Source organism: Pygocentrus nattereri, chromosome 19, assembly GCF_015220715.1.
Source record: "Pygocentrus nattereri isolate fPygNat1 chromosome 19, fPygNat1.pri, whole genome shotgun sequence".
NCBI classification, from domain to species: Eukaryota; Metazoa; Chordata; class Actinopteri; order Characiformes; family Serrasalmidae; genus Pygocentrus; species Pygocentrus nattereri.
The window spans coordinates 23,283,864-23,299,979 of record NC_051229.1 but is presented as its reverse complement, the minus strand read 5'-3'; the positions used below and the strand labels follow the sequence as shown (position 1 = coordinate 23,299,979).

Here is a 16,116-nt window from a genome sequence, read left to right as displayed (position 1 = left end):
AAGATGAGCAGCAATGTGTTTTCTGTAGAGGTTGTGTACTTTGAACACAAAGTACTTTGTACTTTGAAAACATTGAACAGAGGCACCCAACCTTTTGCATATGCTGTGCATTCAACTAAAAATCTATTCACCTCACTTTAAAGTTCCATAACCATAACTTTGGCCTCAACACCAACCTTAAACTTAACCCAAATCATGAAGCAATGTAACTATGATATGCTAATTTGCCTTTATTGTTAATAAAAACAATTGGACAAAGATTAACATGCCAACACAGCCTCAGAAAACTACACACATACACACACACAAACACACATGTACACACACACACACACACACACACACTGGCCGCAGCATGGGCTCCACTTGACTGGCAAATGAAACCCTCTTCACCAAACAGCCTGAGTACTCTCTGCTAGAGAGAGAGGGAGAGAAAGGAGATATTCCCTAAGGAGTCTGCAAACCTTTTCCTCAGTACTCTCCTGTCTGGCTTTTTCTCATGAGATTGCCCTTCTCATCTTTAAATCAATTACTTTCTCTTGCCGCACCCGCGGGAGAGGAATTCCTGGAAGAAGGATGATATAGCAATATGCTGTATGTGTGTGTATGTTGGTGTGTGATTGTTTCTCTGGGTGTGCTTGTTTGTGTGTGTGTGTGTGTGTGTGTGTGTGTGTGTGTGTGTGTGTGTGTGTGTGTGTGTGTGTGTGTGTGTGTGTAACAAATGGGACAGAGAGAAATATTCTACACATACACTATATTTTCAAAAGTATTCACTCGTCTGCCTTCATTCACATATCAACTTGAGTAACATCTCATTCTTAATCCATAGGGTTTAATATGATGTCAGCCCACCCTTTGCAGCTATAGCAGCATCAACTATTCTGGCAAGGTTTTCAACAAGGTTTAAGAGTGTGTTTATGGGAATTTTTGACCATTCTTCCAGAATCGCATTTGTGAGCTCAGACACTAATGTTGGACGAGAAGGCCTAGCTCACAGTCTCCACTCTAATTCATCTCAAAGATGTTCTATCAGGTTGAGGTCAAGACACCAAACTTGCTCATCTATGTCTTTATGGACATTGCTTTGTGCACATGTTGGAACAGGAAGGGGCCACAAAGTTAGGAGCATGAAATTGTCCAAAATCTCTTGGTCTGCTGAAGCATTAAGAGTTCCTTTCACTATAACTAAGGGGCCCAACCAAACCCAAAATCTGATTGCCAGACAGAGAAGCGTGATTCGTCACTCCAGAGAACATGTCTCTACTGCTCTAGAGTCCAGTGGCAGCACTTTACACCATTTAATTCAATGCTTTGCATTATGCTTGGTGGTGTAAGGCTTGGATGCAGCTGCCTGGCCATGGAAACCCATTCCGTAAAGCTCTCTACGCTATTCTTGAGCTAATCTGAAGGCCACATGAAGTTTGGAGGTCTGTACCAATTGACTCTGCAGAAAGTGTGCAACCTCTGCACACTATGCGCCTCAGGATCTGCTGACCCTGCTCTGTCATTTTACGTAGTCTTCCACTTCCTGGCTGAGTTGCTGTCACTATCAGTTCCTATCACGGTACCACGAAGGAACTCACTGAGCTCCTGAGAGCGTCCCATTCTTTCACAAATTTTTGTAGAAGCAGTCTCCATGCCTAGGTGCTTAGTTTTATACACCTGTGGTCAAGGAAGTGATTGGAACAGCTGAATTCAATGATTTGTATGGTTGAGTGAATACTTCTGGAAATATAGTGTATTATGTATTTAAACATACAGTTTTGAAAAACCATAGTTTACTGCATATATTATGCTATAATAAAATTAGATGAGTACATTGAAGTTCTGTTGCATACTGGAAATGCACACAAATAAAGACAGTAGGACATCAGAAATCCCCACAAAGTGAGACGTTGAGGTTTAATTCCAAATTGTTGTATTTTCATTACAAACTGTAATCCAACATCAAAATTCTAACCAAGTCAAAAGTTTACTGGAGTTAAATTCATTTAATAAATACCAGGGATCCCCCAAGCTGAGTCAAATGATTGGAATCAGAATCAGAGCTGATACTGGCATTCAATGGTTCCAGTATCAACGGTTAAGTAAAAAATTCTAATTTACACAATTTTCCATGTAGTCAGTGGTCAATGAGCCAAGACCCTAAACCCTAGTCAGATGTCAGATGGCACCCAAATCTTTTCCATGAATACATCTCAAAAACTTTCAACCCACTTAAACAACACCCAGCCCTTCAGTAAGGTTGCATAGACTTGTTGATGTGGTTTAGGAGGAGTCAGGATTTAGCATAACACCTGGCTGCTAATAGCATTTGGTTAAATGGTGAAGTTTTGTTAGGAAATATTTGGGTGACTATTGAGTTCTAGTGTTTGTTAGCAACATTAGCCTTTAAGCTGCAGCACTGAAACTATAGAAGCAAAATTCGGACACCATGCATGTCTTGGTTGATTTGCTGTATCAGGAGTAAGTGGAAATTTACAGTGGCATGTAAAATGTGGGGAAACCAAATTATAGTACTGCAGCTCAGCTCAACTTGTCATTGACATGAAAACCCAACCAAACACCTTTGATTTTACATTTTTCAAGCATTACAGAGTGACTATACACATCATATTTCACAATGTTTTTTCCTCCTGACTCAGTGATCTTTCAATTTTAATAAAAAAATCTTGCATAGAGTAGCTTTAACCATCCATCCATCCATCTTCTAAGTCGCTTCTCCGTCAGGGTCGCGGGGCTTTAACCAGTAACAGATATTATTTAAATTAACGTTTTTGTCCAAACAGTGAAGGAAGATGTTTTCGGTTGTGTTACTGTTCTAAAATACGCTTGTGCTTTCATTTTTCATTTACTTCCTTTTAGTAAATTGTTAATACATTTTTAAACACTTTTAACAATTACCTATGTATTGTAGTCCAACATGAGGTTATTTTTCAAGGGGACATTTGTTGTGTTCATTTTTCTTACAAGAACCATCTTTAATATGTACTCTCACAAAGCTGGTAATAAATTAATATGTTGGTACAATAATGATCATGCACATGCCCTTGACACCTTAGACGCAGGGGAAATTTATCATGCATATATACACTGTCCTTGACATGACTCAATCATGATTTACAGCTCAGGCGCAGCACAGGGTGAGGTTTTGTGTGTATATGTGTTTGTACATTTGTATGTATATGCTTTTATGTGCATTTGAAAATTAATGGCTACTGAACTACAATACCCATGTTGCCCTTGTGCTAGGAGCGGCTGGTGTTGTCTGTGTTGCCTCGCTTCGTTGTACTGGAGATGATTAATGACATGAGTAATGTGGAGGATGAAAATCTACAGCACCAGTTTCACCGCATCTACATCCACCGCTATGAAAACGTCAGGTAAACACCAACAGACCAACAGACCACTAAATAAAATGTCACATCCTGTTCCGGTGGTCTACTCACACACACACATGCATCCACAATCACCTACTTTCCAGTATCACTGATGACTAGATATTGTTTGGGTGGTCCACCAGGTCCTGCACAGATGTTAGGAGCCATTCATTTCTTTTTTTGAGCTCATATTTTGTAATGTTTTGTAAATTTTCCTTTGACTACCCCCTTCTTTATGCAAATGGGTATTATTTCTAATATTCTTAGAAATATCCTGAAAAAATTAATTATGTGTACTTAAAGGCAATTTTTGACTAGAAATTAAATAAATGAAGGGTATACTCTCACTGCAGAGTACAGTATGTGGTAGGTATTTCTGATAAAATGGCCAGTGAGTGTAGGTACTACATAGGTCTACGCATTAAACTGGTGGTGTATAAAGGAATGTGGTGGCATGTAAATCTGCAGAACATTTTAAGTCAGAACTTAATTGAAAAAAATCAGCAGCATTTATAAACTGCTGCAGTAATTTATTCAGTCATTCGTTCCTGAAAGACAGTAGCCTTTGTATAATTCTTGTGTGTCGTGCTGCTGTGCTGCAGTTTGTCCTGAAATGACACCAGAGTTTATTTACTTTGGCGGCATACATTCTGTTGACTTCAGCCGTCTGTCTGAATTTGGACCGCCTGTCAGCTGAGATCACACTCGAGAATGAAGAGTGAGGGCGTGAGGAGTGTGAGGGAATTATTAAATAAAATAAATAAATAAAGGAGGATGAGAAGAGGAGAGAGGCTGAATTTATCTTTTTCTTTTGTTTGCAAATGCATTGGTGTAATTATGCAAAGGTATAATTGTGATGCAGTGGTGTAAAGATGGCAATTCAGCTGCTTCATTTTTGGAATGTTATAGCCACTGCTAGTAATATGGCTAAATTCGTGTTAAATTCAAATTCAATATTCATTTTGATGTGAGCACTGAATTTGAAGTTTATGGGGAATGGAAGTGTCATTTATTACAGTTACTGAAAATGAGCTCAATTATTATCATTTTATGTCCCATTAAATGTCTCAGAAGCAGTTTGTAGCTGTCAGTACAGCCGAGTGAAACTGAAACTATGGCAAGTTTGGGAATGATATCCATTGTACGATTTCTTGAGAAATTAATAATTGATGCCTGAAAAAGTCCAGTTGTAATTGTTGAAATGAAATTCAACCAAATGACGAGCTGCCAGCTGAACATCACTGCTGCTAAGAACACTCTTTAACTGTTTAACTATTTATCGTTTACTGGTTTACAAGTTACTCTCTATAATTGGATTAGAAAAAGCTAAGCAAGTTAGCAGAAAACTAACAGGCTAATGCTCCCATTAGAAAAAACAAACTTTGACTTTAGAGTTCAAGCTTGAACTGACATAAAAATCCAACATAATGCTCCTGAGTGGTGTATCTGTCCAATTGTTGGCCCTATCATCAGGAGATTGCGAGTTTGATCCATGGTGACGCTACAGCCATCCATGGCTGGGAGTCCAAGAACAATTGGCCTCCCTCTCTGGGGCCTCTGCCCCCATCACCCAGCATGATACGAGTTAGTGCAGGCGTCTGTTAACTGATGTAACGAATCTGGCGTTCAGCTGTTAAATGACATTGCATGAGTGGTAGTTCAAAAAGTGGTGGCTGGCTTCACGGGTCTCGGAGGAAGCCTCCGTGAAGGCTAGCCTGTGCTGCTAGTGCTGGTAGTATCATGTGATTGAGGGAGTCCTAACTAGTTAGTGGAATTGGATAAAAATTGGGGAGAAAGTTGGGGGAAAAAACAAAACAAAACAAAAAACATTCAATATCAGGACCATTATTTTAGCACTGATTTTTTTCATGAGACATTGCTGTGTACAGGCATTTGGCATTTACGGGTTCATGAGGTTGTGAACAAAATTAGAAGTTCAAATGAATGATTTTATAAGCATAGTGTGAGTTATTAAAATCCTCTGACTAGAATGTTTTATGTTTTTCTTATGCAGATTCAGGTTTCTTTATAGATTGTTGATTACATTGTTGTTTCTTTTGTGTTCTATCTATATTATCTTTATAATTTCCTACAGGCACTTTGGTGCAAAATTCTTAGAAAGTCCCCGCCTTCCTTAGATATTGTTGCTATGCATGCAAAACTTTCAGTACATGATACTTGATATCATTCATAGAGTGATTCTGAAGCACACAGAGGAGCACATCTGAAACATTTTTTGGTATGGTTGGGATAGTGTAGTGGTTAACACCTCTGCCTTCTACACTGTAGACTGGGGTTCAATCCCCACCAGGGCAAACACCCTACACTACACCAATAAGAGTCCTTGGGCAAGACTCCTAACACCACCTTGGCCTGCCTGTGTAAAATGATTAAATTGTAAGTTGCTCTGGATAAGAGCGTCAGCCAAATGTAAATTTTTTATTAAAAAAATAAACTGGCTTTCTTACAAGATGTTTGGTGCAGACGCTTGAGTACAAAATATCAGTGTAGGCCAGATTAAAGCACAGACAGAAAATGGATTCTGGAAACCATGTTTAGGGAAGTCATTTAGTCATTTGACTCAACAAATTTTTTATGTCTAAAAAGGAGAAAAGGAGGTTTTGCAGCGGAAGTTACCCCTTCACATGAGCTAATGCTAAAGATAATACTGGAGCTAATCAGAATAATGTTAGATAAGGTAGGCTTGTTGTCTTTTACACAAGGTCTTTTGACTTAAATGAAACATTATAAAGAATGACATGAAAGAATGACATATGTCATATGTCATGTGATGTATGTCATGTGCATTAATATTTATGTTAACAAATTACAAATGCTAGCAATGGATGGTCCTGTGTAATCTAATAATGTATTAAGCAAACTGTCAGCAGCCAAGTTAAGAAAAGGTAACTAGATTGTGAACTGTTTGAAAAATGTTTCTGCAAATCTTTATTGTTAGACATTTTAAAATTGATATATATTACAATTAATTTTTAGTAAATACAGTAACCCAGACAAAGTTTAGCTTATCATAATCATTCAATATAAAGTCAATATAGTCAATATAAAGTTGCCTGATAACAGTTGTGACATTGAGTTGAGAGTGATCTTCCTGATAGCAAATTCCAAAACCATTTCAGCTTCAGGAATGAAATAAAAACACCAATTTAATGCTACCTTCAACTTCGGCTCAGAAGTGGGAAGCATGGAACTGCTTCATTTTGGATCTCCAAGCGAATATTAGTTGTTAGCAACAGGCTATCCAGATAACTTTAATGTTCATGAAGTACTGACCTCCTCAAAACAGTGAGCTTTATAGTCTTATAGTGTTATAGATGCACCCACTACTGTGTCTGTATGTTAATTGACCCAAAGCAAACATCATTTAAAAGCAGAGAAGTGGTTCTTTATTACTGTTGACTGTGCAAGAAGCCATATTGATTTGATATCATACACAAAGCCTGGATTTGAGAACACCATTCCAACTTCCTGTGCAAGAATACTCAGTCTAGGGTGCAATTTCCTGTTTTTTTTCCAAGTCAGAGGCGGGAAGCTTGAAGTTATGAGCTTCACTTGAATGCAGTATTAGTTTACTGCCACAGCCATTTTTACTGCATATTTGTTTTGTGTTTTCTTTCGCTTCATAGACAAATGATTGTGGTTGGCTGAAAATTTCCTTAATAATCAAATTTCCTTAAGAATCAGTTCAATTAAAAGATGGATTTAACTGTGTTTAACTGTGTTTTAATGTGTTTTATTCATCAATCTCAAATGAATAAAACCATGTTTTTCTATGTTTGTGTGTGTGTGTGTGTGTGTGTGTGTGTGTGTGTTCCCTACAGTATACTGTTTGCTGATGTGAAGGGCTTCACTAACCTGTCCACTACCCTCTCGGCTCAGGAGCTTGTCCGAATGCTAAATGAACTCTTTGCACGCTTCGACCGCCTTGCGCATGTAAGTGACTCAACATCACACACACATTGTAATGTGACATGGTCAAACAGGACTTTACAAGTGCTAGCAAGGTCTCAAAGAAGAAAATTCTTGCTAACTCTATCAGTCCATCTTTTGTGTGCGTGTATGTGTGTGTGTGTGTATGTGTGTGTGTGTGTGTGTGTGTGTGTATGCTTTTGTCCAGTTAAAATAATGTACATGTAGACACTGAAATGTGTCTTTTTACAAATGAGAAATATTCCAACAAAATAATCTTAGAGATGCTTGTGGCAATATTTACAATTAGAGATGCTCCTTTTTGAGTGGTCCTTTGTAGATGAATAATAAACTCTTAACAGAGTATAAATACATCAGTGTCATGTAGGTGAAGTGGCAGTAAGGATGCAGATGAATACATTGAAGTAAATATCTTGAAGATGTATTGTTATTACTTACAATAAGAAGATGTATTGTTAATATTTTATATGAAATATACTTGATATGTTACTGATATGTTACCATTATGCAAAGCCTCACCATACCAAACCTTAACCAAAACCTAACCCTGGCCATGGCCCTAATCCTGACCCTAACTTTAACCCCAACCCAAACCCTACTTCTAATGCTCACCCTCGCCCTAATCCTAAAACTAACTTTAAACAAAACCTAATCCAGTTACTATATGGAGTCTGCATTCTGCCTATAACAGCTTTTTCATGATGTTGAGATGGTCTATATTAGACCTGTTTCATGTTCTTTGACTTCTCAGGTTAGATATCTACAGATATGAATGCAGACCCTCCAAATAAAGTGAAAGAAAAACTGAATTTAACAGATTTTAAACAAACAAATATTTATGCAGTTAATTAAAAGTCTCCTGATAATCTACTAAATCCATTCACTACATCATTGGTATGCTGTTGATGTTACTGAGCATCTATTGAATGTTTATTTCATTTAAGAAGGACCACTCAAAATAAAGTTTTTATAAATTTTTTTATGTCAGATTGCTATCTGCCACTTAGGTAGCATAATGTTGATTAGCATGGGAAAAAAAATCCCTGACTACTCAGAAAAAAGATAAAACCTTTTGACTCAAAACATCTCAATAGTTTTGTGTCAAACATTTGTTCCTGTCTAAGTACATGAAAATGTTATAATTTACTATGTGACACAGATTGAGCTGGAAAAAATATTCTGTCTTGTCACAGCCAAAGTTGACAGAGTGAAATGTTCTGTTTACAAATTGCATCAACATTTTTGGTGATTGGATCATGTTTTCATGTTTCACTTCACTGCATGAAAAGTAAACACCCCAGGAGGCAATGTGAACACTTCACCACGCTGAATAGCAAGTTAAAGGATAAAAAAAGGAAACAAAAGATTAAAGGTATATAAGGTTGGAGTCCCCCAAACCAAGTGCCTTCTTGTACTCTGTGCCAATGATAGTGTCCAACCCAAGCTTGTTGTCTTGCATTGTAAAATGTAGGAAAAAGTCAAATGGAAATGACTCATGTCTTGATGCATTTTTTATCGTAGGAATAGTACAATCGGATCTCATCTGGTCAAACAAAGGGTGCGTTTTAGTTTTAAAAAAAAGTATAAATGTAGTGGAACCAAAGTTTATCCAGATATGATCTGGGCACAAAGCCGATGTTAATGCAAGGTGTTAATGCAAGGTGAATGGACCCTGTTCAAAACCTCCATTGTGGAAGCTGCCAGGCATAGCTGTGGCTAAAAGCTTGTGGGTGCCTGTCAGGGCAGTAACCCAAGAACTTTAGGGACTGGATGGCTCAAAGGACTCCCGTCTCAGCAGAGAGGTACCGACAGGCAAAAAAGGTGACAGCTGCAACAGTGGCAGAAGCAAAATCCAGGGCGAGGAGTTTGGCGAAGCCATGGAAAAAGACTTTTGGTCGGCTTCAAGGAGGTTCTGGACAACTGTCCACCGGCTCAGGAGTGGTCAGGGTGGCTGCGCCCAAGCTGTATTCAGCAAGGATGGAGAAACTCTGACTTCAAATGAGGATATTGTCGGTCGGTGGAAAGAACTCCTTAATCCGGGACACATGCCTCCCTCACAGGAGTCAGGGCTGGAAGCCTCTGGCATGTCAAGCTCCATTTCCCTGGTGGAGGTGACTGAGGTAGTTGGCAAGCTCTTCAGTGGCAAGGCACCGGGGGTGGATCTGGAGATGTTTAAAGCTCTGGATACTGTGGGGCTGTCATGGCTGACATGCCTCTGCAATATTGCATGGACCTCAGGAACAGTACCCTTGGTGGTGGTGGTCCCCATTTTTAAAAAAGGGGACTGGAGGGTGTGTGCCAACTATCGGGGTATCACACTGCTCAGCCTCCCTGGGAAAGTCTATGCCAAGATGCTGGAAAAGAGACTCTGACCAATAGTTGAACCTCAGATTCCATCCCGGCCGTGGAACATTGGACCAGCTTTTCACCCTCTCATGGGTTGTTGAGGGGGCACAGGAATTTGCCAACCCAGTCTACATGTGTTTTGTGGATTTGCTGAAGGCTTACGACTGGGTTCCCTGAGAAATCTTGTAGGAGGTCCTCCGGGAGTATGGGGTAACGGGGCCACTACTCCGGGCCATTCAATCTCTGTACACCCAGAGTGAGAGCTGTGTTCGTATACTCAGCATTAAGTTGGACCCTTTCATTGTTAGTGTTGGGCTCCGGCAGGGTTGTGCCCTGTCTCCACTCCTGTTCATGATATTCATGGACAGGGTGTCAAAGCATAGCCAAGGTCAGGAGGACATTATATGTGGTGGCCGGAGGGTGGCATCTCTGCTGTTTACAGATGATGTTGTTCTTTTGAATCACATGGTTGCCTCCAGAGCTCACTGGGGCCTTTTGCAGCCGAGTGTGAAGCGGTTGATATGCGGATCAGCACATGCAAATCTGAGACTATGGTCTTAGCCTGGAAAAGGATGACATGGCCACTCCAGGTAAGGGGAAAGGACTTGCCCCTGGTGGAGGAATTTAAGTATCTCAGGGTCTTGTTCACGAGTGATGGGAAGAGGGATTGTGAGATTGGCCGCAGGCTGGGACAGGCAGCAGCAGTAATGCGGTCACTGTACCGGACTGTAGTGGTGAAGAGGGAGCTGAGCCATGAGGCAAAGCTCTCTGTTTACCGGTCAATCTACATCCAGACCCTCACCTATGGTCATGAGCTGTGGGTAAGGCCCCGGGGTCGTCCTAGGACCCACTGGAGGGATTACATCTCCATGTTGGCCTGGGAGCTGCTTGGGGTCCCTTGAAATGAGCTGGAGGAAGTCATCTGGAATTCTCTAATCTACCAACTGCTACCGCGACCCTATCTGGATAAAGTTGTCAACGACTATGATGGTGATGATGATGATGATGCTGTGGAGCTGTATTAGGGCAGTGAAAGAGCTGCATGTTGCTGACATCTGGCCTAAATACTGATGACTAAATTGGGGGCAAAACTGGATAAAAGTCCAGAAATATAGGAAAGGTTTTGTTTCTGTTTAAAAATGCATAGAAATGGGCTCTAACAATATGGGAACAGTATTGGTCAAGTTGGTCGAGTCTTGTTATGAACCTTAAAAAAAAACCTTTAATTAAGTCAATTATTGGCTGTTTTTCACATTGGTTGTTTTTAGGCATCAATTTAATCAAAATATCTCATTCTCTGACAAGATGGAATTCATGCTAAAGCAAAGTAGGCCGGCAGTACATTAACAACTGCACGTAAGCAGGTCAGTAAGTCAATACAGCATTGCTGAGGATATACCAGGTCTTCTGGCAAACCTGAGCGAAAGTAAAGCTGGGCAATATGGCATTTTTATCGTCATGATAAATTACATCACAATATGCAATATGTTAGCAAATTCAGTAACAGCGATAAATTTTAGTTTACCTAAGAGCTGCTTGTTCTATCAACAAAGAGTGAGTAATGTCATCTTCTGTGCCATTTCAAAACTTCTTTAGGGGTTAAATTACAACAGCATCACCCATCAGGTGATTGAGATAGTTTGTCAGGAAATGTATGCTGCATAGCAACATCTTTTTGCTATTTCTTAGTTTTGCAATTCTTATTAATTGAATCAGGCTGGATAATTGTTTCAAATAATGATGCCATCTATTCACCTGACTTCAAGAACACTTCCGGTCCTCCTGTATTTTTAAGCATAGTATGCTTGGGGCAGCTGCATCCTGTTGTCTACTGATCACTCAATGTGATGCTAGCCAATGCTAGTGTTAGTAGTTGAAGTTGTCCTCTAGACATTTTGAGTTGTACAATGACACTGTTCTTGGCAGTTTGATGTGTTGGTCTGGGGGTGGAATTGGCAGTGAGTAAACTGGGAGCAAGACTGGCTGAAAATATATATCTTCATTATTTCTTTTGTATTTTATAATAAATTCTAATACTACTGTGATAGGATGCCACCTGTGCAACAAGTCTAGTCATGAAATTTCCTCAATATTAAATATTCCACAGTCAACTATCAGTGGTATTATAACAAAGTTGAAGCAATTGGGAATGACAGCAACTCAGCCACAAAGTGGTAGACCACGTAAAATGATAAAGCGGGGTCATTGGATGCTGAGGCACATAGTGGTCACCAACCTTCTGCAGAGTCAATCACTACGGACCTCCAAACTTAATGTGGCCTTCAGATTAGCTCAATAACAGTGTAGAGAGCTGGAATGGGTTTCCATGACCAAGCAGCTGCATCCAAGCCATACATCACCGAGTGCAATGCAAAGCGTTGAATGCAGTGGTGTAAAGCACGGCCACTGGACTCTAGAAGAGTGGAGACATGTTCTCTGGAGTGACGAATCACACTTCTCCGTCGAGCAGCCTAAAGGTCAAATTTGGGTTTGGCGGTTGCCAGGAGAACGGTACTTGTCTGATTACATTGTGCCAAGTGTAAAGTTTGGTAGAGGGGGGATTATGGTGTGGGGTTGTTTTTCAGGAGTTAGGCTCGTCCCCTAAGTTCCAGTGAAAGGAACTCTTCATGCTTCAGCAGACCAAGAGATTTTGGACAATTTCATGCTCCCAACTTTGTGGAAACAGTTTGGGGATGGCTCCCTCCTGTTCCAACATGACTGTGCACCAGTGCACAAAGCGAAAAAGTGAAATATATATATATATATATATATATATATATATATATATAATGTGTATATGTGTGTGTGTATTGTATAATTGTATTGTACACAACTGCTTATCTCTGATCAGCAAGTCACCGTCTGTGCTCCTGTACATACACACACACACACACACACACACACACACACATGCACACACTAATCTCCCTTGAACCCATGCTTGTAGCAAGTTACTGCCAGACTGTATCTGCGGATGCTAACCGCTCATGGTGTGACAGAGTGTGAAGGAGAAGGCTAGTGATGCACTGCACAATGATCGTTCACTGGTTGAGGAAACTAAATGTGCTACAGGCACACAGCAGTGAGAGAGTGAATAGCTGTGTTTGGAAATGCCAATTTTTATGAATAATAGAAAGATTTTTTTTCAGAGCATGCACAATTATCTCTATTGTTATATAAAATACAGTGGTCTCAGATGTATAATTTTAATGGAATTGAACATAAGTATATCAAACATAATACAATCTTGCCTGAATATGATTTTTTCTTACTATACACCCACACACACGCACACTCACACACACACACACACACACACTGTAATGCAAGCATGTTAATATTCTCACCATAATCACACAATAATCACAACGGGTATGTGAGGTAAGTACCATGTACCCAGTAGGGGGCCACACACTTGTATTCATGAGAATGCAAAATAATAACTTGCGTCTAACCAACCATCAGCCAGCTTGCTAATGTGTAATGCAGATATTCAAATAAGGTGCATACCTCTGATAGGATGACTCTTAATAAACTGGAAGAGTATCACTGTCTGTGTGAAGCCACTGGACTGTCAATATTGATTATATCTGTAATCGAATAATCTACAGATTATGAATAATCGAGCAATCAATGTAAGCAATGTAGTCCATACAATATAAATAGGCTTAACTGAGCAATAACAAACAATGGATAAAATTTTAAAATTTTTAAAATTCCAAAATAAATTACTGGAGAAAAAAAAGATTTAATTTAAAACAATACAAAAAAGTTCAGAGATCACCCTTTTGTTTAGCAGTCCGAAAATATATTTTACAGACTATTGCAGAAAAGTTTTCAACATTAAGGATAATATGAAATCTATTATTATACAATTTCCCACTGAAGCAACTACCCAAACTCACCTCAGCTGCCTTACACATTTCTTTCTCATGTGCATCTAAAGTGGCTAAAGGACATATTTCTAAGGAGATTAGATATGAGACAGTGCATAAGTGCATAAAAAAGCAGAATAAGTTTCCAACTTTTAAAACAGATTCATGTGTACTATGAAAGTGGGACTCTAACAATCATCCCAGACCTGGTAGATCAACAAAATGATAAGCGTCAGATGAACAATACTTGAAGTTTTCATCTTTGCGAGTCTCTTGCTTCAGATTTGAAAAAAAAATATACCCATGTTTCTGTCAATCCTTCCACTGTAAAAAGACAACTCAGCATTATGGTTTCTAAAGGATAAGTAGCCATTAAGAAGCTGTTGTTTAATAAAAGTAATTCAAAATTAAAGAAGAATAAATAAAGAAATTTAGCTAGTTTTGTGCGGCAAGGTTTTACAGATTTATGAATCTACATTTGTAATTGAGATAATTCAGATCATGAGAAACAGAAAATTCTAAGACTGCGCTTTGGAAGTGTCTCCAAGAAGCATGGAAATATACCGCTGCAGATTTCACATGCAAAGCTGGACACAAGTCTCTTAGTTGTTGGGTCTTATTTGTAATTTTATCTTAAACATTGAAAAATGAACAACTTGAATGATGTCTCTTTTTAGTGTGAAGCCAGTATGTGTTAGTATGTGTACTATCATAATGAAAATGCAGCAGGCTTGGCATTCTTCATGAATGCATATGTTTGTGTTAGCATGTGTTGCTGTTTCAGGGTATTAGTGGCTGTAGAGGGTCATTACATTAGGATTTATCAGTGTTTCTGTCTTTCTACCAGACAGATGTGATTTGTCATGTATAGTTTAGTCTCTTTTCCCCAGCCGTTCTGCCTCTTAGTACAAAGCCTACTAACAACAGGATTAGCTGAAACAGAACTACTGCCCAAGCATGTTTTTCTGTTTGTGCAGGAATATGTGAGGCTGGGATATAAAGATTGAGTCAATACTTCAGTCAGCAGCTGCTCAGAAAAAAGCTCTATTTGATATATACATATTTATGGAAGTGTTCAATCACCAATGCCCAGATTCAATATTACAGTAATAGAGAGGAGACCATTCTTAGGCCAAACTGTCTACAGAATGTGATGCTCAAGATTGAATATGAGTGTGTGTGCAAGGGGAAAACAAACCCGTTATTCAAATTTATGAGGCATGTTGGAGCATGCTTATTAGAAATATACTCTGAACCAGGTATTTTATTACAGAAAATGATATGATTGAATCCAGACTGAATTGTGACCTAAAATGCAGACAGCTCAAGCAGACTAATCCAGTGAAATATTATTAGCTTTAGCTTTGTGCTGCTCAGTTTTTCTGTTTTATTTTTGTTATGTTGAGATACAGCCAGTCCTTCATAGAACAGTCTGCCCACTTGGTGGCCACTGTGGCAACTTTGCTGGACACATTATTTCCAGTCAATAACTGTTATGCAGGAGCCATATTACAGAAACTTTGTATCTTTTTGTTTAAAGATCTGACAGGTCAGGATATGATTTTTCATAAATTCGTTTTACAGAAGCAAATCTTATCCTAATATAGGAATCTTATCTTACAGCAACTTATCTCAAGTTAGTACATTTTAAACCTAGCAAGTTAGTTAGCCAGATATCTAATAATAGCTACCATTGCCAATGTAAAAAAGGTCAAACAAAACTAAAGTGTGATAAACTTGAAGTTAAGAATATTGTAACAGCACTTCATGCTGTTTATCAGAGCATCGCTGCTCTCCAGTCTCAATTTCCCCATCGCAGTTTTGCCTAGTTAGGATGTTCTGTAATATCATCTGTCCTAAATTCAGTCCTAACTGAAGTTTTCATGGTGACTAAACAGATACGATTTTACACATTTCTGTAATACAGCTTCTGCCTCTTTGAATGGAGATACTAAGTAAGTAAGTAAATAAGTAATTTGTATCATTTCACTTAATTAATGCAAAACAATTGTGGGTTTTTTTGGGTTGTTGTGCCCATTGATTGTGGCTTTCCCACTTGCAACTTCACCTGGGGGGGTCTTACCAGCAAGCAGATTGGCTCTTTTTATTGAAGACCAGAGGCCTTTCTCCTCCTTTGTAACCTCTCTGGTTACAATCCACTGTAGCATGTAGTGTGTAAGCATATGCTAGCATGTGATTAAAGTATTTCATCACAGTTGATGTCCATATTAATATTGATCTACTTGAAATGATTCTTAAATTACCCTAATGCATTAAACTGAAACATTAATTTCCTCTGGGACAGTTCTAGGATCAAATGTGGAACAAATATGGGTTGGGAAGCTTGCTACAGCCAAGATGCTAATGAGTGCTAGCTTGCAGAATCAATTGAGCTGCTAGAGAACTCTGTGTTCCAAAAGCTAGGCTGTGGTCAAGGGTGGCCTTCAGTTGTAGACTTCTACATCATCAAAGGCTGCAAGAGTGCCCTTCATGGTGTTCTGGTATCTGATCCATTGAAAATTCAAGAGAAATGTTGGTAGATGATTTAAAAAGACCAGAAGCAT

At 39.0% G+C, this 16,116-nt stretch overlaps 1 protein-coding gene across 2 annotated transcripts in view; it reads left to right on the top strand.

Moving 5' to 3' along the window:
• adcy8 (adenylate cyclase 8 (brain)) overlaps window positions 1–16,116 on the top strand; it is a 97,332-nt gene that overhangs the window by 27,222 nt on the left and 53,994 nt on the right. For both annotated transcript variants that reach the window (XM_017699220.2, XM_017699219.2), the window contains exons 3-4: window positions 3,253–3,383; window positions 7,223–7,334. In XM_017699220.2, coding sequence (XP_017554709.1) covers window positions 3,253–3,383; window positions 7,223–7,334 — 243 coding nt within the window. The remainder of the gene's footprint in view (window positions 1–3,252; window positions 3,384–7,222; window positions 7,335–16,116) is intronic.